Here is a 22607-nt window from a genome sequence, read left to right on the forward strand (position 1 = left end):
AATGAACATAAATAAAACTCAAAATAAATTTTCTTACATCAACTAGCTTTAAATTAACCTAGTAATTACTCTAAAGTATATCAATATTTATAAAAATACTATCTATTTTAATTAATTTTTATATACTATTAATAATTACAATACAATAACATATAGGTAGCTTATAAAATAAGTTAATTATGTAGTACATATATAGAAAACTTACCTTGAAAGTTAAGACATGTGGCTTTCAAAGTCAATACATATTAGAGGTCCTGTAGAACATTGCCATGTAACTCTTAGGTGGATAGTATATATAGAAGAAAGAACAAAGCCTTCTTCACTCTTCTCAACTTCTTTTTTGTTTTAGTCTAGATTTAAGAGTCTTTAATTTTCTTGTCTTTTGATAATAGTTATTTTGATTTTTTTTAAATATGTATTTTTTTACTTCTATTTTGTCATATTTCTTTGAAAAAAAAGTCTTACTTGATTATTTGCTTTTATAAAATTCTTCTCCTTAATATATCCATAAGATTATTTTTTAGATCTAGTAATTAAAAATTATAATAGCATAGTAATATTTAATATAATAAGATCTCTCTTAAATCCAGTTATTTTAAGATTATTGTGGTTAGAAAAATATAATCTTCTCATAGATTAGATTTTTTGTAATTTTTTCTTTTTATGTAATATAATCTAAAATTTTATTAATAAAGTAAAAATAAATAAGTCTAATATATCCAAACCCTTATTCATAGGTGAAAGAGCTTTTATGCATGCAACAAAAAAAATGTCATCTTTTGCTATATATGTGATACCTATTTTTGATAGTAGAATGATATTTAATGGAATTTTTAGTTAATATTAAGATTTCTAAGATATTTTTGAAAAATAAATACAAATCTTCTTCTAGAGCATTGATCTAATGATTGTTCAATTGATCTTCAAGAAGGAATTCAACCACAATTTGGACCAATATATAGCTTATTATAAAACAAGTTGGTCATATTAAAAGAGTGTATTGACAATAACTTGGCTAAAATCTTCATACGCCATTCAAAATTTCTAATAAGAGCTTCTATCTTATTTGTAAAGAAAAACAATAAATCTACGTAAATGTGCATAAACTATTGAAGACTTAACAAGATCACTATTATATATATATATATATATATATATATATATATATGTATATATAATTTTTGATTTTAGAATTTCTTGTCTAATTCAATTAAATAAAGATCTATACAAAAATAGATCTATAAAGATCATACAACCTAGTTTGAATCAAAGAAGAAGATGAATAAAAGATTTTTTTTTGAATTATATATGGATATTTTGAATATAATGTCATGCTTTTTGGACTCACAAATGTATGAGTTGTTTTTTAATATCTTATTAATAATATTTTTTGTAAATTTTTTGATAATTTTATTGTATGCTATTTAGATGAAATTCTAATCTATTTTTTTTAAAAAATAAAAAATAAAAAATAAAAAAACATAAACTCGATATTTTTCACCTATTACAATAATTTAGAAATATGGGATGATATGTCAAGATGAAAAAGTGTATATTCTATATTACTCAAGTTGAATTTCTATGATACATCATTTTCAACAAAGGTTTCATGATAGATTCTAAGAAGATCTAGACTATCATAGATTAGAAGATTTCAAGAACAATAAAAAATGTGCAATATTTTTTAGGCTTTGCTAATCATTATTTGATCTTTATTAAGAACTTTTTTTAAATTACAGATTTATTTATACATTTGACTAATTAAGATAAATTTAAATAAAATAAAAAAGTCAAAGCATTATTTGATGATTTCAAGGAAGAATTTATTTCTATACCAATCTTATATTGGATTCACTTCACAAAGGCATATTTTATGGAAAAAAATGTATTAGACTTTGTTTTTGATGTGGTATTATTAAAAATAGAAGTAGATGATAAACTCCATCCAATAGCTTTTCATCTTAAGAAATTTTCAACAATATCAATCAACTACAAAATCCATAATAAAAAATTTCTTACAATTGTCGATTATTTTTAAGAATGGCATCACTATTTAGAAGGCACTTTTAGTCTAATCAATGTATATACAAATTACAAGAACCTTAAGTACTTCATGTCAAAATGTGTATTGAAATATTGCCAAACTTGTTAGAGTATGTTATTATTAAGATTTGATTTTAAGATCACATATTGATCTAAAAAACAACAAGGCTTATCACATGCACTTTCTAGACATTCTTATCTTATATCAAAAGAAGGAAATATAACTTTTAATCAATAAAAAATAGTTGTCTTAAAGTCAAAGTAATTTCATCTTTAAGCAATAAAATCAACATTGACTATTGATTCAAATATTTTCAACTAAATTCAATCAAGTATGTCCTATAATTATTTTATTTATGGTATTAAAAATACTTCTTTTAAGTCTTATAATACTTCCAAGTTCAAGTTCAAGAACAATCTACTATATTTAAAAGGTTACTTATATGTTCTAAAAACAAATTACATTCACATTATCATATAGTAACATGATTATATGAAAAAAAATAAAAATAAAATAGATTTTATTATAGAAGAACTTAATAGAAAGATATAATAAAAAAAATGATAAATTATAGAAAAATAATAAAAATTTTAGTCTTAATATTGCCATTTATAGAAAGAAATTCTATTTATTTTGTAGAGGCATAAATGAGCCAAATCAAGTAATTGAGATTAGAAATTAAAATATAAATATTTAAAATAGAATTAAAAATAGGTTAAAAAAAACTTACTTCAAATTACTAAAAATTGGTACTTAGAGGGGACTAGTTGTTAATATGGATAAAAATCAGATTCTACGATACAAAACCATACATCTATAGTGACTCCAAGGTTCTTTTTTAAATTGAAGAGTAGAATTTGTATATGTGAATTTTGAGAGGTATTTAACAATAGAATTAAGAGATTTTGGATTATAAAGATTGGTATCAAAATTAGAGGAGGAGGCTAGTCAATACTCAAGTGGATTTTAGAATTTATCATCTATTTGGTATATGCAATCTTCTTCAAAAACTTTATGCTTATTTTTAATTTATTTTTTATAAGATATTCAAAGTTTATATCAAAATTAATAATTAAATCATTTTTTATTTAATTTTTAATCTATTATAGTATTTTTAAGAATTTTATTTAAGATTTAAGATTTGATTAAGGATTGATTAGGATTGGTGTAAGATATAGGATTTAATTAGGATTTAGGATTTTGTTTGAATTTTATTAGGATTTATCTATGGTTTGTCTAGAATTTTATTAAGATTCATTTAGATTAGTCTAAGGTTTAAGATTTTATTAGGATTTCATTAAATTTTGATATAGGATTTAGTTAACATTCTTTAGGATTTCAATTAAGATTTGACCTAGAATTTGGTTAAGATTCATTAGGATTTTAATTAGGATTAAATTAAAATTTAATTAAGATTTATTTAAAATTTTATTTTTGATTTTTTTTAGAAATATTTATTATTATTTTTTAAAAAATATTTCTAATATTTATTTTAGATTAATATTATTTATTTAAATTTTTTATTTATATATTCTTTTAAAGATTTCTTATTACTTTTTTTTTGGGATAATTTATGACTACTTTGTGATTTTTTTGTAACTTCTTTTAAAATTATTTAAAATTGATTAAAATTTAATTAGGATTATTAGATTTTAATTGAGATTATTAAATTTTACTTAAAGTTTATTTAATATTTTATTAGACTTAGTTAGATTGTTGTTATATTTTTACTTAATTTCTATTGTTAGGTGTTTGGTGCATTTTTAAGGAAGAATATATGTAATACAACGTATCTTTCAAGCTTGCCATGACTTTTCAATTGCAAGACATTTATTTTAAAAATAATATCATTATATAAAGATACTTTTAATCCAATAATTACTCATATAAATCATAAGAACCTTGAGTATTGTATGTCAATACATGTTTTGAATTTTTGATAATTCTATTGAAGTATGTGATTATCAAATTTGTATTCAATATTATTTATTGGCTAAAAAAAAATAAGCTTTATTGAATTTCATGTCAAAAAAATCTTATTTTAAACCAAAAGAAATGAAAAGAAAAAAAACTTACAATTAACAATGAATACTTCTTTTGAAATAAGAGTAATTTTATTTTTTAGCAATAAAATCAATATTGACTTATGATTTAACATTTATTGATGAAATTCATTCAAGTATGTCTTTAAAAATTCTTGTATATGATATTAAGAATAATCCTCTTAAATCTCATGATACTTCTAAGTTTAAATTTTAAAATAATATTATTTATTTTAAAAGATGCTTATATATTCTTAAAGATGAAGCACGCTCATGTGTTCTTTAAGTTAGTCATGATTATTTAGCTATACAATATTTTGGATACAATAAGATATTAAAACTAATCTTATGAAAGTTTTAGTAGCTTCAAATGCAAAAGATGGTTGAAAATTTTGTATTATTGTATAATATTTGTTTAAAATCAAATATAACTCTTTATTATCATTTTTAAATAAATAATAATAGTATTTTAAACAAATACTATACAATAATATAAAATTTGTATAAACTTTATATAAAATTATAAATTTATATAAACTTTTTTAGCTATTATCTATATTAAAATAACGATGGTCTTTTATTTCTATGGACCTAATTAATAATCTTCTAATCTTAAGCTTTTATGATTTTATATTTGTGATAGTAAATTACTTTACTAAAATGATATATTTTCTACTATGTACAAAAATTATTATATATAAAGAAATAACTAGATTTTTTTGAAAATTTTTATTATTACTATGAATTATTAAGAAATATTATATTAAATAGAAAGATTCAATTTTTATCTAAGTTTTGAAAGATTGTTTTTAAGATATTGAAGTTAGATATAAAACTATTTTTGACCTTCTATCATCAAATTCATGGACAAAAAAGTAGTTGAATCAAGTATTAGAGTAGTATTTATATTAGTTACCAACATAATAATTGAATAATTTTTTTATCATTAGCAAAGATTGAAAATGATAATATAATATATCTCTCTATTCAATAATCACTTTTTTATACTAATTATGTTTATTGATCATGACCTAATATTTTTGATTTTTCAAAAGTTGATAATTTTATATTAAAAGATTTTAAAATTGACTATTATAGCTATATGCAATAATAAATCTAAAATTAAAGAAAGCTCAAGAGCAATAAAAAAAAATCTCTATAATACTTTTATAATGCTAACAACAATTTGAAGCTACTTTGTTTTTATCTTGGTAAATTTTTATAATAAAACAATTAATTTAAATTAAATAAAAATCTTATTTTATACATAAATAACTAAAAATATATGAGATTCTTTCTTATACTTCTTCAATCTACTAACTAGTATTTAAAGATTTTAAATCAATGATATATATAGATAAAAGGCTAATATCAATATTGGTCTCAGTAATTAAATACTAATTCTTACAAATAAGAAAAAATATCAATTTAATTAAGATAGTTATCTCCAAGACATACAAAAAAAAATTATTATAATTTTTTTAAATAAGATTTTTAGAACTTAAAATCCTTTTAACTTATAGTATATACTTAAAGAATCAAATAGACTCTTTGATATTAGTTTTTTTGTATCGAATATAGAATAATTTATTAATATCTAAATGGGTTTTTTCAAAGATAAGGAATTAATTTCAGAAGTGTTTGTAGATGATTGATAGATTATAAAATTGATTAATAAGTTGGAAAATGTGTTACATACAGTGCACTTGTCATGCTAGTCAATCATATGATACAAATATTGTAAACTTTTTTTGCAAGTTAAACACGAGTTAAATGACTTATACAATGTTATCACATAGTTCTTTACTTAAATAGCATATAAGAAACAAGAGTGATTCTTTCTTCATTCTTATCAATGCTTTTTTATTTTTAATATAATTTAAAGATTTTTTAGTCTTCTTGTCATTAATAATAGTCAATCTAGCTCCTTCTAATTTTTTTATTTTATTTTTTATTTTTATCTTTAGTATAGTTTCTAATTTATTTCATTGAAATTTATTTAAGTAATTATCTTTAATAAGCTCTTATTAATCAATTTTAATATGATAAAAAAGATATTATTAAAGATCTTATATTAGAAATTCTAAAAATAAATTTATTCAAATATTTTATCACTCAGTTAAAGGCATTAAAAAATTGAATTCTTAAATGTTACTAATAAAAAATCGTTTGTTGGACAAGAACAAATCAAATAATGACAACAACTCCTAAGTTCTTAGAAATCTATTCATCAACATTGTAATCTAATTAAATTGATATAATTTAATTTAAATGGTTCAAACCAAAGAAAAAATATGAATATCATTACAAAAACATATGATTATATTACAAAACAAAGATCAAAAGACACAAGATTATTCTATCAAATGAATAAGATTCAAGATAAGGATTACAAACTCAAATACAAAAAAGTTAAAAAAAAACAAAGATATTTGCTTTTAGCAAAGACCTTGTAATTAAATAAATCATAATCATCAATTTTATATGTCTTAAACTAATACTAATTCTTTAAATTTATTTTAAACTCACTATACTTATTAAAACTCTAAATTTTTGATTTATAGCTCAAGCTCTTTTAAATACAAGAGCTTCAACATATTTTATAGATAAAGACTTTGCATTACAATAAAAATTGATACTTTTAAAGAGGATTTGAACAACTATAATAGAAGTTATTAAGAGACAATTAATTATATTTATAAATATCATAGAAATAACTAAAGTATTAAAATAGCATAAGTACATTAAATATTCAATATTATCTTTAATATTACTTAATATCCTTTGGATCTAATGATACTTGGTCTCTCTTAATCTAAATTATATAATCTTAATATTTATTAGAAATTATAAAAGATTAATTTAAGATTTAGACCAAATATTAACAAACCATCTCAATCCTTATTTATTATAGCTATAGGATTTATGCAAGCCTTAAAAGAGAGATAAGTATTAGTCATTTATGTAATATTAAGTCTTTATTTAAATAAAATTTGCAATAGAATCCTATAGCAATATAAAAAAATATCAAGATATTTCAAGAAATAAACTATTTATATATTTTTAAAATATTTATTTTATGATTGTACAATTAATCTTCAACAAATTCAACCACCATTTGAATTAATTTATAATTTTATGCATTAAAAGAATATATTAATAAAATTCTTAAAAAAATATTTATTAGACATTTAAAATCTCTTATGAGTGTGTCAATCTTCTTTGTGAGAAAAAAAGATAGATCCTTATAAACGTGTATAGATTATTGAAAATTAAGTAAATTATCTATTGAAAATTTTTATTCTTTTTTTATAATATTGAAGCTATTTAATTAAATAAGTGAAGCTAAAATATATATTAAGATAAAAATAAAAGAAGTTGAATAGAAGATTGTATTCAAATCATTAATATGTATTAAATCTTACTATTTGGCACATATTAAAGAAGCAGATTAATAAAAGACTATATTTTAAACATAATGTCATGTCTTTTAGACTTAAAAAATTCTCTCATTTCTTCTAATTTTTAATAAATTATTTATTTTAGAAAATTTTAGATATTATATTCAAATATTATTTAGAAAAAATTATCATTTATTCTAAGAATATATAAAATATAAATAATATTTTTACTTAATACTACAAAAACTTAAAAGATATACAAGATAATGTGTTTACATATATATAAATATATATATATATATATATTAAAAAATTCAAGTATAATTTTTAAGATATATTTTTTAATTGACATTATATAATAGATTCTATGAAGATACAAACTATTATAAATTAAAGAATTCCAAAAAATAATACATAATGTCTAATGCTTTTTGAGATTTAAAAATTATTATTGGATATTTGTCTAAAATCTCTTTTAAGCTACTATTCTACTTACATAATTAACTTCTAAAGAAAAATTAGAACAAAATATAGTTGTTAAAGTAATACTTTAAGTTTTGAAAATAACTTTTATATGTGATCTTTTTGATGTTTTTAGGATTTTTTAAAGTTATTTTATAGAAAGTTATTTTTAAAGTTAGTAATAAGGTATGGTTATTCTATTTTAATATCAAGACTAATTAATCTTGTGAGAAGTTGGATCTTCAAAAGTTTACTCCAATTATTATTAAAAATAGATTAATCTAATTATATATTTATTGCAATAATCTTAGTTAATAAAGATTCATCGTATATTTTAGTCTCTTATTGAGCCAAATGTTAAAATCAATATAATAGGAAGAAAATAACTAATATCATATTTTTTTGAAATACATAACAATAAAGAATTTGAAGTTAAAGAAGTTTTTATATTCAAGATGGTGCCAAAAGAAATTGGAATATCTTGCACATTGGCACAAATATGATGTTATTTAATATACATGGAAGTCATCCAAGAATCTTACAAATATATTAAAGCTTATTGCTACTTTTTATTGACAATATCTATTAAAATCAAAGACCAATTATTAACAATATAATAAAATAAATATTAAAAAAATAATTTTAAGAATGCATTTATACAACTTCTTTGTAAATATAAAAAAACTAATAGCAACCAAATTTATTTCAAGAGTTTTTATTTACAAAATTGTATTAAAAAGAATTTAAATTGTTTAAATTTAAAAAAGGTCAAAATCATGATGAAATTTTTTAAGAGATATATGTCTTTTCATTAAATAAATAGAAACATAAAACATATTTAATACCACAATCTTTGAGGAGACTCTTAATGATTAGTGATACTATTAGAAGTAGATACTACACTTAACAGAATAGAAAAAATGATATTTGAAGGTTATTTTGAAGGCATTAATAATGATCAAATAATTAGGTGATCTTTTTATCTTATTATGAAACATTATCAATTATTGAAAGAATCTATCAATCACCTTTGTACATAATATATATCATAATTTATTACTAATATTATTTGAAAAATCTTTGGATTCATCAACTTATGAAGCAATTAGATTACTCTTTATAAAATTAATAGTCTAAAAGAAGAGATAATATAATAAATAAATAAATATCTAAATAAATAGGAATAAATAAAAATAAATAGAAACATATTAAAAGATAATATCTTCTTTCAAAAGCTTCAAATGAGTTTCTTAGGCACAAATTAGATATTTAAAATATAATAGGTATACCATGTGGCTATTAAAACTTATTGTGTAAGTTTCTTATTTTTAAAAAGTTGCATTAGAAATGACCTACAACTTAACTTTGGACCTCAAGCTATGAAATTACTAGGGAGCTTCCATAAGTCTTTCTTTTGTAGATAATATAAATAGAAGGAAGATTAAGAGCATCTTTAGTCTTGTTAATACTTGTATTGTGTTCCAATTTCAATTCAAGATTCCTTAGTCTACTTGTATTCAACAACAACTATTTTAGTTCTTTTTTTTTCTTTTTTTTCTTTTTTTTTTTCTCTAATAGCACATGAATATATCATCTTTTAGGTTTTTTTTTGTAATTTGTATCCTTGATAATTGTTTCTCAGGATTCAATCTTGGATTTTTGTTTGATTATAATAAAACTAAAAGTCTTTTATTAAGTTTTTTTAATAGGATATTTTCATGAGAATTGATATCTTAATTTAATATTGATAAAAATCTATACTACAAAAGATTTTAAATAGAAAAATATAAAGCTTATTAATTATCTTTGATAGCTGAATAAAAAACATATTAAATATTTTAAAAATAATTTATACTGAACAAACTTGCATACATTTGAAGAAAATAAATTTAAATATTTCTAAGAAGTTAATAAATAATATATCATTTAGAAATATTTTTAGTATAATTATAAATTTTATGTAGATTTTTTAAAGTCAAAAGATCGAAGTCTATCAAAAATAAAATATATTTTTAGGATGATTCTAACTCAAAGAAAAAAATATTTATTTTTATTATATAATATATTAAATTAATGTTCTTTTTAGAGATCTTTCGGTATATTCATAAAATAAAAGCAAAAAAACAACAAACTAATTATTTATGTAGAAGGGTTTGTATATTTTATTTTTTGGAGGAAGAAGATTTTATCTATATATATATATATATATATATATATATATATATATATATCCTAAGCGATAATTATCAAGGACACAAATTATGCATATATTTTATACTATTTTTTAAATTTTAATATTAATTTTTATAATATTAATATTTTAGACTATAAAAAAAGTAAAAATATCTTATTTCTTAGAATAAAATTCTATGAGAATATTTTTATAAGAATGTATTTGGGAAGGTAAAAATACTAATAATACCATATAGTGCACTCTGGTATTTCTAAGGTAAAATCAAAAACTAAATAAGGCTTTAAACTTAAATGTAAATTTAAATTTAAAACTAATTAAAGTAGTGATATTTAAAATATTAATTTCAAGTACATTAGTTAATACAAATATTAATGTTAAATTAGAAGATTCCATAAAATTAAAATTAAAATTAAATAATATTTAAAATTTCGTTTTTTTTTCAGATTATATAGAGCTTAAATAGTTGTTTATTAAAAAAAAGATATTTTGTAGTATCGTATTAATTATTATTTTATCTACATCAATTCATTTGTAAATAATCAATGAATAAATATTTTATTGAAATTAATTTTATTGTTGAAGAAAATTACTACCAATAATTATAGCATTTATTTATTTCTTTGCTTATTTGTTTTAGATTAATAAAATAAAAATTATTTGAAATATTACTTGATAAAGCTTATAATTTTTTAATCCATTTAAATATAACTTAATTTTTTTAAACCACTAATTTTATACCATCTTTGATAGATATAAATATAATTATATATACTACAAAACCACTTCTATCTATTATTTATTATTAAATCTTTTAAAACTCTTTTCAAGTATAAAAAATATTATGTAATCAAAAATAATATCTACTTCCAACATTATTAATAAACTCTAAGGATCTTCTTTTAATATTAACTGACTAAATACAAAAAAAATTACTCTCTGTTTAAAAATAACCTTTTAAAAAAAATCTTTGAGATAAATATACCAACTATTTTTATTTTATAAAATTTTAAATAATCATAATTGATCTGAAATTATATATTATTAATAAAAACTTGAATTTTATTTTGATCTGTAAAAAAAAATAGTTGTTAGCTTTTATTAACAATTATTAGTAGTACATTCCAAATATGTTTGTATACTTAATTTAAACCGATTATTTTTTAATTTTAAAATTTTAGAAGACATTACTTTTGCTTTAAAAATTCCATAGAGTGCTATTTAAACCTTCAATAAAAATTTGAATTTTTAATTAAATATAAGATTAAAAAGTTAATTAAATTTATTAGTATAATTATAGGAGATATTGGTATTTTTTAAATTTGTGGTAGTCTTTGTACAAAACACAGATTAACTACTTTTGTATTTCAAGTAATAATTTTTTTTATATTCAAAGTTAAAATTATTTATAAGGAAATCTATATATTTGTGATTGATTTTGAATAGATACCAATTGAAGAAGTTTTAGAGTTAGTAAAAGTCAATTATAGTTATTAGAGTTAGTAAAAGTCAATTTTATGTTTGATAAAACTTTTTGATTGTAATTCAGATAATAAAATTTAATAAATTAAGAAAACTTAAATTTTAAACCAATGACTTTTGGCAATACAATATTTTTTTATCATATAAATACACACACATACATATATACAATTAAGAAAAGAGCTTTTATTAGAAAGTAGGATGTCTCATATAACATGGTTAGTTTTTAATGAAAAGAAGACCAATCGGTCATTGATATTGTTGAATTCAAATTAAGATTAAATAATTAGAGCACAAGATAATTATTTTGAAGTTACTTTATTATTTACAGTTCAATATATGTATCAAAAATAGTTTTAAAAAAATCTGTAGTTTCTATTATATAAAGAATTAAAAATTAAAAATTAAAATTAAATAAGAAATAATCACTTGAACAATGGATAAATTTAACAACTAAAATTGCATTATAGTTGAAACATATACTAAAGAGTTAGCCAAATAATAAAAAATACCCATTTAAAATCAAAAGAAACCAATTTAAAGACAACACTATACATAAAAGCAAGTAAAAATAATAAATATTAGAAAGTCATGAAAAATTAGGATAATGAAGTTGTTAGAGTTAAACGATATAAAATAGAAGCTTACAAGCAATGTGCAACAATGATAGAGAATTTATATAATTCTTTAATAATATTATTAATTTTAATAAAAGAATAGAAGTGCTTAAAATTCAAATTTATTATTAAATAATTATATAAGGCTATTGGTTAATGTGCTTGTTTGAACTAATTTATACAAAAAGATTTCTCTACAGTACTTAAAATGTAAGTTTATGTAAAGATGGTGATGCTTGTTGGGAAGCATGTAAATAATTTTATAAACAAAAGAAAGGATCTATATTCAAATTAGAGTCATAATGTTTAATCAAATTACAACAAAAAGTATGTTATATGATTATTTCTGTCACTTTTGAAAGTAGAAAATAAACAATACAAAAGGCAGCACTAAAATAATTCTATTAAATTTATTATTTAGCAAGATAGTCCTATTAAAGGTTTTATATAAAAATTTTTAGAATGATTAAGAATAAAATAAAGAATAAATTAAATATTAAATTTAATATTTATATAATTATCTTGATTTTGATATCTTTAAATATTATATTCTATTTTTTATCCTATAAATTTAATTCATGTTACTTTTTTTTTGTCATTAAAAACATCTATATATGGTTTTGTTTTTAATTTTTTTAAAATAATTCTAAAAATTATAAAATTATATATAAAAAAATCTATTCGGACCTAAGTAATTTATTACAGTCTTAATTGTTCAAAAAAGCCTTCTAATAAGTCTAAAGATAAATCATGATATTTATTTATTTCTTCAACTAAATAATTATTACCATAATTTAGTTCATTTTTATTAATTGATAGGTCTTAGAGAGTTTTTTTTATAAAAATATAATTAAATAAAAAATACCTTGTAATATGTAAAAAATAACTTTCTATGTCAAAAGAATTTAAATTTTAAAAATATGTGTATTTTTGTTTTAAAATTATAATTCTGCAAAGTTATTTTATTTCCTTGATTTTTTTTCATAAATCTCTTTAAGAATCTAAAACATATGAAACAAGATCTTATAAGCACGTTTGAATAAATTCAAAAAGAATTAATGAAAATTGAAGTTTTAAATTTTTTTACTTACATATTAGTGTTTGTAAATAAGTTGATGTGATCTTTTAATATTTTTGACATAAACTTCATTGTAATCTTTAATGAATACAATAGTATATTTTCAATTTTTTTGATATATAGATATATATATATATATATATATATATATATATTTGACTATCTTACAATCTACAATGTTTTTATAAAAGTTTCAAAAAATTTGATACTAAAAATTTCTTTGTATGTTAAAAATAATAATTGCAACTTCTACAAAGTGTTTGTATTTAAAGATCTATAAGAATGAGTTGTAAAATCTACTTCACTTATAAGTTCAATATAACATATATAGTTACAAATAAATGAAGTATTTTTGATTGGCTAACTATGAGTGAAAATTAAATGAAAATACAGAAAAACGAGTAAAAATAATACTTTGAAATTTTGAAAAAGTTCTAAAAATAATATTATAAGTAATAGAAGTGAAAATTTTATTATATTCATTATTTTAAAAACTACATACAACTTATTATAATTCTAATATATACATTTTTTCATATAACATATCAAAGTGAAAAGTGTACTATTTTTAAGGAAATATTTTTTAATACAGATAGTAAGTATTTTTTATCAAAAGAGTTATTATAGTATTAATAGTTTTACTTCTCTATCATAAGATATATGCTTATTTTAAAAATAAATTAAAACTAATTTTAAATCAGATAGAAGTTTGGGCAATTAGGTAAGATATTATTACATAGATTTAATATATACCAATATATATATAAATACGTAATTATATTTTATTGATTAAATCAAAGAAATTATTATTAAACATTAAATAAAGCATAATCATTTATATTTTATATTTAATAAAGTAAAATTAAAAAGTTGTAATTTATTATAGATTAATTCTTATGTTTGATATATTTAAATTTATCTAATAATAATTTAAGTGGTCAAGCACAAGATGATCGAATAAAAGTACGAAGAACAAGTTTTTTTTTTTTTTTTTTTTTTTTTAAATGAGAAGTTGAACTTCAAAGAGGAAATTAGGTGTAGAATCTTCACTCCGGGACTTGCTCATAATGGAACAGGGTTGGACTGAGAAGTCTGGTGGGTAGCAACCAGGCCGGAGTGTGCCGCGCTCCAGGAGACAGGGAACCAGGTGGGTAAGTGCGTAGGTAGGGCGGATGGCAAATACTGCGGGCAGCGTGGAAAACTTTTCTGCAGGCGAAGCACAAGACGAAGCGGGTGATGGTGGAATTAGGGCCTGGTGTGTGCACGTTGGTGATCGTGATGGCGAAGGAAGATTTGCTGCATCATCTAACTCTGCTTGTGCGCTTCTCGACCTTCGACCTCCGTCTCTGTGGGTAATGTCCCTCCCCTCACTTTCACCCTCCTGCGCCGTCGGCGTCGGCGTAACACCATGTCCAATTTTTTCTGCCGAGGTGCGTCTGACCATGACGTTCTTAGACGCTCGAATTATGTCACCTATTCGTCTTCTTCTTCTGGTTCTCTCATCGCACAGTGTCTTTTTGGTTAGGCTCCAATGTCGGTTGGTTGTGTTCCCGTGCGTGGATATTGGAATGTTTTATTTCCTTCACCGTGACGGAGCAAGATTTCGGGTCGATTGGGGGTTTGCTTGTGCAAGTGAAATGTCACATGCTGCCTTGTTGTTGATGACGTGATAAAGTGTTGAATTTGGTTGTCATGTTGAATGAGGACTCTGTTTTGCACGATGACGGCGAGTGAATTCGTTAGAAATGCGGATTGTCAGTAATGTCCTATAATCATTGGATTCTTGCAGATGTTTGTACGCATCTGCAGTGATCGCAATCTTACTGCGTGTTCTCTCTGTTTGTTCTGCGGCCTTGTTTCATTGCTTCTGCTCTTCATTGCGGCTTGCACTCAAGGTTTGGGAATAGTGTCTCACTAACATGACAACCTTAATAGCACGTCGGGATTGGTCATGGTCCTACTATTGGTTCGGTACACTGTTGCAACTGCAATTGGTATTAAGTTTGGACTCATATTCACTTTAGAGTCGAGGCAATGTTACACGTGATTCCAAATCCCGACGTGCTATTGTGGGTGGTAGCTAGTGTAGTGTTATTTAAAAGTGCCTCTGACTCCTGTATATTAGGATATGCTTGAACGAATATTTCGCAATCTTTCACAATTATATGAGACAGGTTAAGCTCAAGTCTCGAGTATGTTGAGTCTTGGTCAATGCCATGGTAGAGTCGCTTTTTGGTTTGTCTTTCCTCTCGGAACAGAAGACATGGGCATGCAAGACAAATATGATTACATGTTATTTTTCAATTTGTCAAAAATGACTTCTTTGGGTGTTTTTTATTTGTTTCGTATAATCTTCTTTGTCCAACTATGAGGTATTCACAATTGTTCGCTTCGCAAGCATTAATAAAGGGAAGACTTACATTATCCGCATGTGTTTGTTGTTCGGGTTAGCAAGAGTGTGAAGAAAGAGCTCGGATGTCTGCTGTTCTTTTTTTGGTAATTCCTGTCGCTTCATGATTTTAAAATGATTAACCCTTCCTCACCTCCCCTAAACAAATCTGGCCCTCAACTATCTCAAACATCGTCTGAATACACTCATTTTCATTCTCAGGTTTACAGCAGACATGAGATTACTTTCAAGAGCAGATTTGATGCTTGCTACACCTATGAAGTTTGTGAGCATGCGTGCGACAAATAAATTGACTAGCTGATGGTGTATCCATCACCGGGCTAAATTGTACCAGGGTTTTTTGAGAAAAAGTTCTTTGTGATCGGTCTGGCTAGATTGTAGACGGGTGACAACTAAATCTTATGAAAGTGAGATCTTCTATGATGTTTTGCAGCGTCTAAATGGCACCTTTAGATCTGCTGCTCTTCACATAACCTTCGTCTGTTGCAGTATCAATTTGGCGATGGATGTTTGTATACTATTTTTTAGGCTTAGTGGTACTATCTGTAATGTTTGGCAAGTACGATTGATAGACACAGTCGGAACTGGTTAAAATGATACTACGAGTTCGGACACCTTTTTCAATCGAGAAGATATTCGATCTAAATTGGTGACGTACTGTTTCGGACGACTGGTACATGTGCGTACAAGTGGCTATGCCATATTCATAGCTTCACTTTTTACTTCTTACTATTTGGAGGTTGTCATGAGTCACATATTTGCGGATTCAATGGATGCTGACTAGTAAAGACTCTTTTTAGGACAGGGGATGCGCTCTGATATTTTTCGATAGGCATATTCTGTTAAATTGCTGTTGCAAGCTGCAAATCATCTCCTTGTTCGTTTTTCCAGGTGCTAAATGCAAGGTCATTTATTGTATAGTTTTGAAGAGTGATGTGAGAGTGAACTATACAAAATAGGATGCCGACCTGTAGTATCTATTGATTCAAATACATTAAATTGTAACGTAGAGTCTCACTGATGCGCTTTGAGGTGATGTTCAACTAGCTATTGAACGTTTTGATGACAGTGGACCTAAAACCCTACAGATAATGCCGTTGTTGTGGAGGAATAGTTTAGCTTGTTGAAAGCTCCGACAACCTACGAACGGCTTTAGAGTATTGAATGCTTGAGCAGGAAAAGCTAGTTTCTACATTCAACAATTAGTACAGAAGAGTTGGAATGAGAGTTGTTCATCACAACGTACATGTTAATGAGTTAGGTTTTTGTTACTTTCATAATTTAGTGGGTGTTAGTGGTGCTGTACTGACAAGCACTGTTCCTAACTGCAGTGAGAACAGCGATAACGGAGCAAACCATTGAGAGTGGCGAGCTCGTCTTCTACAGCACGGTCCATTTTGGCTTTGCTCTTCCAGTCATGACCTCCTGCAGCAATCAAGGGCGTGAACTTTGAGCCACCTAATCGCTAACCTACACTTAGCAATCCACTATCTTAATTTCTTGCCTCAACTTATGATTGATAGATGTGCGAAAAAATAACGGAGGGTACTACCGGACAGTGGGACGACCACATTGCCTGGAGGCGCATCGTTGCATACATGACTTTTCAACACTTGAGGATACAGCACATCTAAATTAAAGGAAAACCACGTAGTGACAGTCATTTAAGAACCCTTTCGAATTTGAACTGCTGCCTAATCCTGGCTGTAAGAGGGTGGAGCGCACTTATGGCAGGTTCATGTCACATACAGATAGGTCCACCACCTGTCCTACCTGACCCAAAATTTAGAATCTCATTGATGAACAGTAGGTCACAAGAGTAGGTGACAGCAAATAAGATTGGCAAAGTTGAACAATTTGGTAGATTTCCAGAAGTTTTCACAAGCAGACCACAATTTTTTCGGATCCAGAAGATGATTAAATCCCAATCTTCAGCACGTATCCCTACAAATGCTGTAAGATATGATAACCTACGCTCTCGGAAATTTATTTGAAAAAGCCCAATATATGAATGGTTTGTAATGGTAGGTCATTGATAAAGGAGTAATTTTTTTTTTTATTTTTTTTAATTTTTTTTTCTTCTTCTTCTTTTCCCTGTGAAGTATGACTTAAAACACATGCCTCATGCGAAAATTGCAAAATCATTCTTAATCGAACCATGGGAGTCACTCAGAAGCACATTACTATCCTGCCGTGTAACTGTGTTCTAAATTCCAATGTCGTCATGTAATCACTGCGTCTAGGATAACTACGTCACATGATCTAGCGCAAACTATGGTGATGGGTTGAGTATTGCTCATCAGAGTGAAACATACCAGCGACGCCGTGTTGGTGGGGGGGGGGGGGCTGTGAGAAGCATCTGCATGGAAGAGCACCGGGGAGCTTTGAGTCCAGCCAGCTTGAGCAGTGACGAGAACTGGAGCAAGGTGCGGCCGGAGAGACACCGTTGAGACCCACCGCAGGAATATGTGCACCTCAACTCAGATTGCAACGTAAACCCTCTCCGCAGGATGCATGGAGGGGCACCAGCAACCGAATGAACGAAGTGTTGAAAACGTCCCAACATTATTGTCCACAGGGAGAGTAACAAACAACTAATGGATATCGTCTAAGTTAGAATTCTAATTGATATGTTAGAGAGCTAGCAACACGTGCAAACCCACGTACCTGCTGCTGCTGCTGCTGCTGCTGCAGAAGTAGTAGTAGTAGTAGTAGTCTTAGTAGAAGACAAGGCTGCTGCAGCGGTGCCAGAGAACTTCCCCCACGCACCAGCAGCGCCGAGGTGTTTGTTTCCTTGGGTTAATCAGTAGTAAGATCGAGTCAGTGAGTAGTAGAGGTAGCAGCACCAGGCTCCACTACTATTAGTTAACAGGACCCGATGGCAACCCTGGCTACAATAACACTATTGACGACCCTGTTCCATGGATGCACCACGACCTCCACCTTCAGGCCGAGCCTCTCCAGGCCTGCCACATCCACCACCGGATACAACAAGCCCCGCAGCGAGTGCGCACTTCGTAGGACCACCAGTGCTCCCCTTTTCATCTTCTTCACCACGCTTCTCACCACCTCCTCCTTATCCTCCACACTCATCCCCACTAATGCCGCTACGTACACTACATCGAACGTCGTCAGGTCCGTGCCGACATCGGTTGCGGACGCGCACAGGAATTTTTGCACCTCGCCTTGTGGAGCAGGCAGGTTGGCACACAGTCGCGCGGATATGTTGATGGCCGCGGCATCATAGTCAACGTTGAGGATTTTCAGCGCGGGCGTCGTGGGGTGTAGAAGCTTGGCTAGACAAATCGACGTGAGTGGCAGAGGGCCAGATCCCAGGAAGGCGATGGTAGTGGGTGGGGTGGGGTTGATGGAGAGCAGGGCATTGAGTTCCAGGCGCGAGAGGTCGAGATAATTCTGGTAGTATGGGAAGGACGACAGTGGGATTGCGGCGGCAGAGGTCGGGGTGAGGAGGACGTTCGCCCAGTGCGATTCGAGCGCACATTCACCTGTCGAGCAGAGCGTACGGAGATGCGGCGTGATGGAGGATATGCGGGGGTCTTTGAGAATCTGTAGAAAGTATTGTCAGAGAGATTCTGGATGACAGTATAGTTTCAGCTGGTGCGGCGGCATCATCATCATCATCATCGATAGGAAGAGAGTGAGAGATGGAATTAGGGGGGTGAGGCGGCGTAGTACCTTAACAACAAGAGCATCATCCGACAGCGTTGTGATACACAATTCCACCAATTTTCCGAACACCGTATTCACTTCGTCCCTTGGTTCGAGAGACGAGAAGCTGGACAGCTGTTTGTAGAGCGATAAGATCTCGCGGATGTGTTTATTCGCTGTGTCGGGTGCGGTGTCGGACGATTTGGAGGCATTCGGGGGACAAGTGGACGGGAACGGGAGGAAAATCGACAAGAATGAGCATGGCGTTTTAGAAATAGCGTCTGGAGTCATGTCTGCTATCGATATGTTGTAAGAATGTATGATGACTAGAGTGGGAGAAATGTGTGACCGGTGGAAGAAATGCGCGACCGGTTGAAGAAATGCGTAAACAGAGGCCTGTAGTGGGCTAGACAGAGAAATCAGAAGCAAGGCGCAGAGGAATGATAAATGCGCGATCTGTGATTCGAAATGCGGAGGAGCTCATAAATGCCGATCAGCTTTAGCGTGGATGGCGTAAGCTTCAGCTCCGCAAGTATCTGTAGTGCCGAAGATAGAAAGGACCTTAGCACAATTTCTCCACCCACATGCGCAGGTCACGAATGCCCTTTGTGGCTGGATGAGGGCAGGCAGGGTTGGCCGGCCGCCGGTGATTATGCTCGAACCTCTGTTGATGCCTTGCCCCCAGCAGCGGAATCAGTTTCAATGCTCATCGTAGCTACAGACGAATCAGGGTCGTGCGGTACGGGACAGATGGGTGTTCCGAAACCGCACCAGGTCAAACAAAGTGCCAACAATACCCAAGGCCTTCAAGCAACCACGGTCAGGTGTTGGAAGCACTTCTGAATCATTGTAATGCAAGTGCCGAACAGCGAGGCAGGTAAGAACGCTGGACGGACTAAGTGAAATGCAGAGTCGACAGGGAATTGCGTGTATTCGGGTGCGATGCGGGGTCGAGAAGGGGGTAGAAATTGTCGGACCACAGTTAACGTGCTTCTGTCGGGCGTGTGCTGGGCCCGTGGTCAGGATCCAGTCGCGTGCTGAGCTCGTGCTGGAAGCCTTGTCCTGAGCCAGGGCGTGGCGATAGCCCGTGCTTGCAGCGGCTCCTGTTGTACACATTACCGATATTAGGAAACTTATTAGTTCGGATCGGATCAGAACACAACACTGTACCAGACTTCAGATTCAGTATTCTCGGGTATCCATGCATGATTATCTCTCGGCCGATCACCTCCCACTCTCTGCAGCAGAGACTCCCCTCCTCCCTAGGATCTCAAGCTTGGTCACGCATTGATCCCCGCTACACCTATTTATAACCAGGACATGGATCATGCGCCAGTGCATACATTTTGCACCTTGCTCGCTAAAGTCCTACTACGGGTTTAAACACCCACCTGAAGACTCTATTCTAAGATTCTTCAACACACCACTATATTCCGATTCCCTTACTCGCATGCGTGACCACACAAAGCCCTGCATCTAATACACCCACTGTGCAGCTAGGTAGTTCGACACTCTTCTTCTTCTTCTTCTTCAACAGTCCACCCCACAGAAAGCAATATGCTCCGGAGTCCGTCGCACCATCCCTTCTTCGATTGTCCCCCCCCCCCCCCCCAGTGCCGCAGTTCCTCACTCCCCCCCAAGGTGGACCCCCATTGATGCTGCTTCCTTGCACCTTCCTTCCCGCCCTCCCGTTTCTTCGAAGCTTCGAGCCCCGTTTCGCCCTGTCCCGAGGTGGGTTGGTTGGGTTGGTATGGTTGGCCTGGTGCCCTTCTGGGCTTCGGAAGATCGTTTGATTGTTTATTTGTATTTTATTGTATTGTATTGAATTGTTGCGAGGAGGAGGAGGAGGAGGAGGAGGAGCTTGCTTCCCCAATGATGAAATGAAGTGTTTATCCATTTGCACTTCGCACCACCACCGCTTGGACCCAACAGCATTGTTATCTCCTTCTATCACTCGATTTTTTATTATTATTATTCTGTCTCATAAATTATTTATAAGGATAAATATATATATATATATATATATAAGTGGGGAATATGTGAACTTCCAACATGCGCATCTTGTCTTGTATTAGAGATCGGGGAATCTTCTGGGTTATGCTCCCCCATTAAACACCTACTTCTCTTGTAGATAATGTGGCCATCTTCTATGCTCCTTGTCTAGTGGGCGTGACATGCAAACAAAGTTTGTTATTAAAATATGCACAGAAGAGAGACAACGTGGGGATCGATGAAGATGAGTGTAAGAAGAGGCGTCGAATCTTGCATGCCAATATTCGCCAAGTAATTTTCTTGTGAATTATGTTATTTGTGCGTTCAGCGGTTACACTCCGACATTGAAAAATCAGAGTCTGTGTGAAAAGGTTATATTTGAAGTGAAATTCATGTAGTAAAAAAATGAAAATATAAATGATGTTGAGATTTCAATATAGTGTTTTGAAACTATTTGAAAACATGTATTGATAGTGGTTGCATGCATTTTCTTTTTAAACCTTAAATAGATATTACACATTTTTGTAATTGTATGTAGATGCAATTATGTATATATATATATATATATATATATATACATAACCAATTGCATTCATATCTTTATTTATTCGTGTTATTTATAGATGCGTTTGAATATATAAAAAAAGGTCAATAATTTAATGACAATGCTTTTAAACTGTCAATTTATTTTAAAACTTGATTCAAAAAGAAATAAGAAAAGAAAAGAAATGAAAAGTGATGGTCACAACAATTTTTTAAATGTATCTTTGGAGTTTTCTGTAAATATCAAAAGAAGTCAACATTTCTTATCATCATTTTTTTGATTCTATATGGGAATAATATATATATATATATATATATATATATATGTGTGTGTGTGTGTGTGTGTGTGTATAAATCAATCAAACTGGACATAGATTTTGGAAATAAATTTGATGGCCAGCATACATTTTGGATTTTAACACATCACACAATAACCCACTCTTTTTTACTTCTACTTTTTTTATATATACATTTCCTGGTGAGAGAATTACATGCTTAACCCTCCAGCAGCATCAAGAGTTAAGCTCCTATTAATTTAAGAATCCCAGCAATTATCCTCCACCAATCAAATATCACGTGGTGTAGATGGGTTCACGCCAGTGTGAACGAGACCCAGAATCGGAATAAACAAAAAGGATTCCGAGGGGGAGTGGAGTGGTGAGTTTTAGGGTTTGTT

At 28.4% G+C, this 22607-nt stretch overlaps 2 protein-coding genes across 5 annotated transcripts; one reads left to right on the forward strand and one right to left on the reverse strand.

The window, feature by feature from the left end:
* Positions 1-14415: 14415 nt before the first annotated feature.
* Positions 14416-17733, forward strand: LOC112285900 (uncharacterized). 4 transcript variants are annotated; one of them, XR_016504342.1, is made up of 3 exons: positions 14430-14669; positions 15929-16406; positions 17059-17733. XR_016504342.1 is itself a non-coding variant. In XM_024527264.3 (2 exons), the coding sequence occupies exons 1-2, from the start codon at positions 14490-14492 to the stop codon at positions 17059-17061; spliced, it is 261 nt and encodes an 86-aa protein (XP_024383032.1). In that variant the 5' UTR covers positions 14416-14489; the 3' UTR covers positions 17062-17733. The 4 variants fall into 4 exon arrangements, 3 of the variants coding, with proteins under 3 accessions (XP_024383032.1, XP_073391988.1, XP_073391986.1); XM_024527264.3 differs by lacking the exon at positions 15929-16406 and having other exon boundaries at positions 14416-14747; XM_073535887.2 differs by lacking the exon at positions 15929-16406 and having other exon boundaries at positions 14416-14669.
* On the reverse strand, positions 17567-20322 carry LOC112285899 (nicotianamine synthase 2). The gene is made up of 2 exons (XM_024527262.3): positions 19424-20322; positions 17567-19294 (listed from the first exon to the last, which is right to left on the reverse strand). The coding sequence occupies exons 1-2, from the start codon at positions 19685-19687 to the stop codon at positions 18593-18595; spliced, it is 966 nt and encodes a 321-aa protein (XP_024383030.1). The 5' UTR covers positions 19688-20322; the 3' UTR covers positions 17567-18592.
* Between the last annotated feature and the right edge of the window lie 2285 nt (positions 20323-22607).

Source organism: Physcomitrium patens, chromosome 8 (assembly GCF_059467195.1).
Source record: "Physcomitrium patens ecotype Gransden chromosome 8, ASM5946719v1, whole genome shotgun sequence".
Lineage (NCBI taxonomy): Eukaryota > Viridiplantae > Streptophyta > Bryopsida > Funariales > Funariaceae > Physcomitrium > Physcomitrium patens.

Excerpts from the sequence above, each read along its gene's own strand:
- LOC112285899 (XM_024527262.3), bottom strand. The coding sequence starts at position 19,687 with ATGACTCCAGACGCTATTTCTAAAACGCCATGCTCATTCTTGTCGATT. Across the intron at positions 19,295-19,423 it reads ATGATGCTCTTGTTGTTAAG|ATTCTCAAAGACCCCCGCAT; the intron begins GTACTACGCCGC and ends TACTTTCTACAG.
- LOC112285900 (XM_073535885.2), top strand. The coding sequence starts at position 14,490 with ATGGCAAATACTGCGGGCAGCGTGGAAAACTTTTCTGCAGGCGAAGCA. Across the intron at positions 14,748-15,928 it reads GTCCAATTTTTTCTGCCGAG|GTTTACAGCAGACATGAGAT; the intron begins GTGCGTCTGACC and ends TTTCATTCTCAG.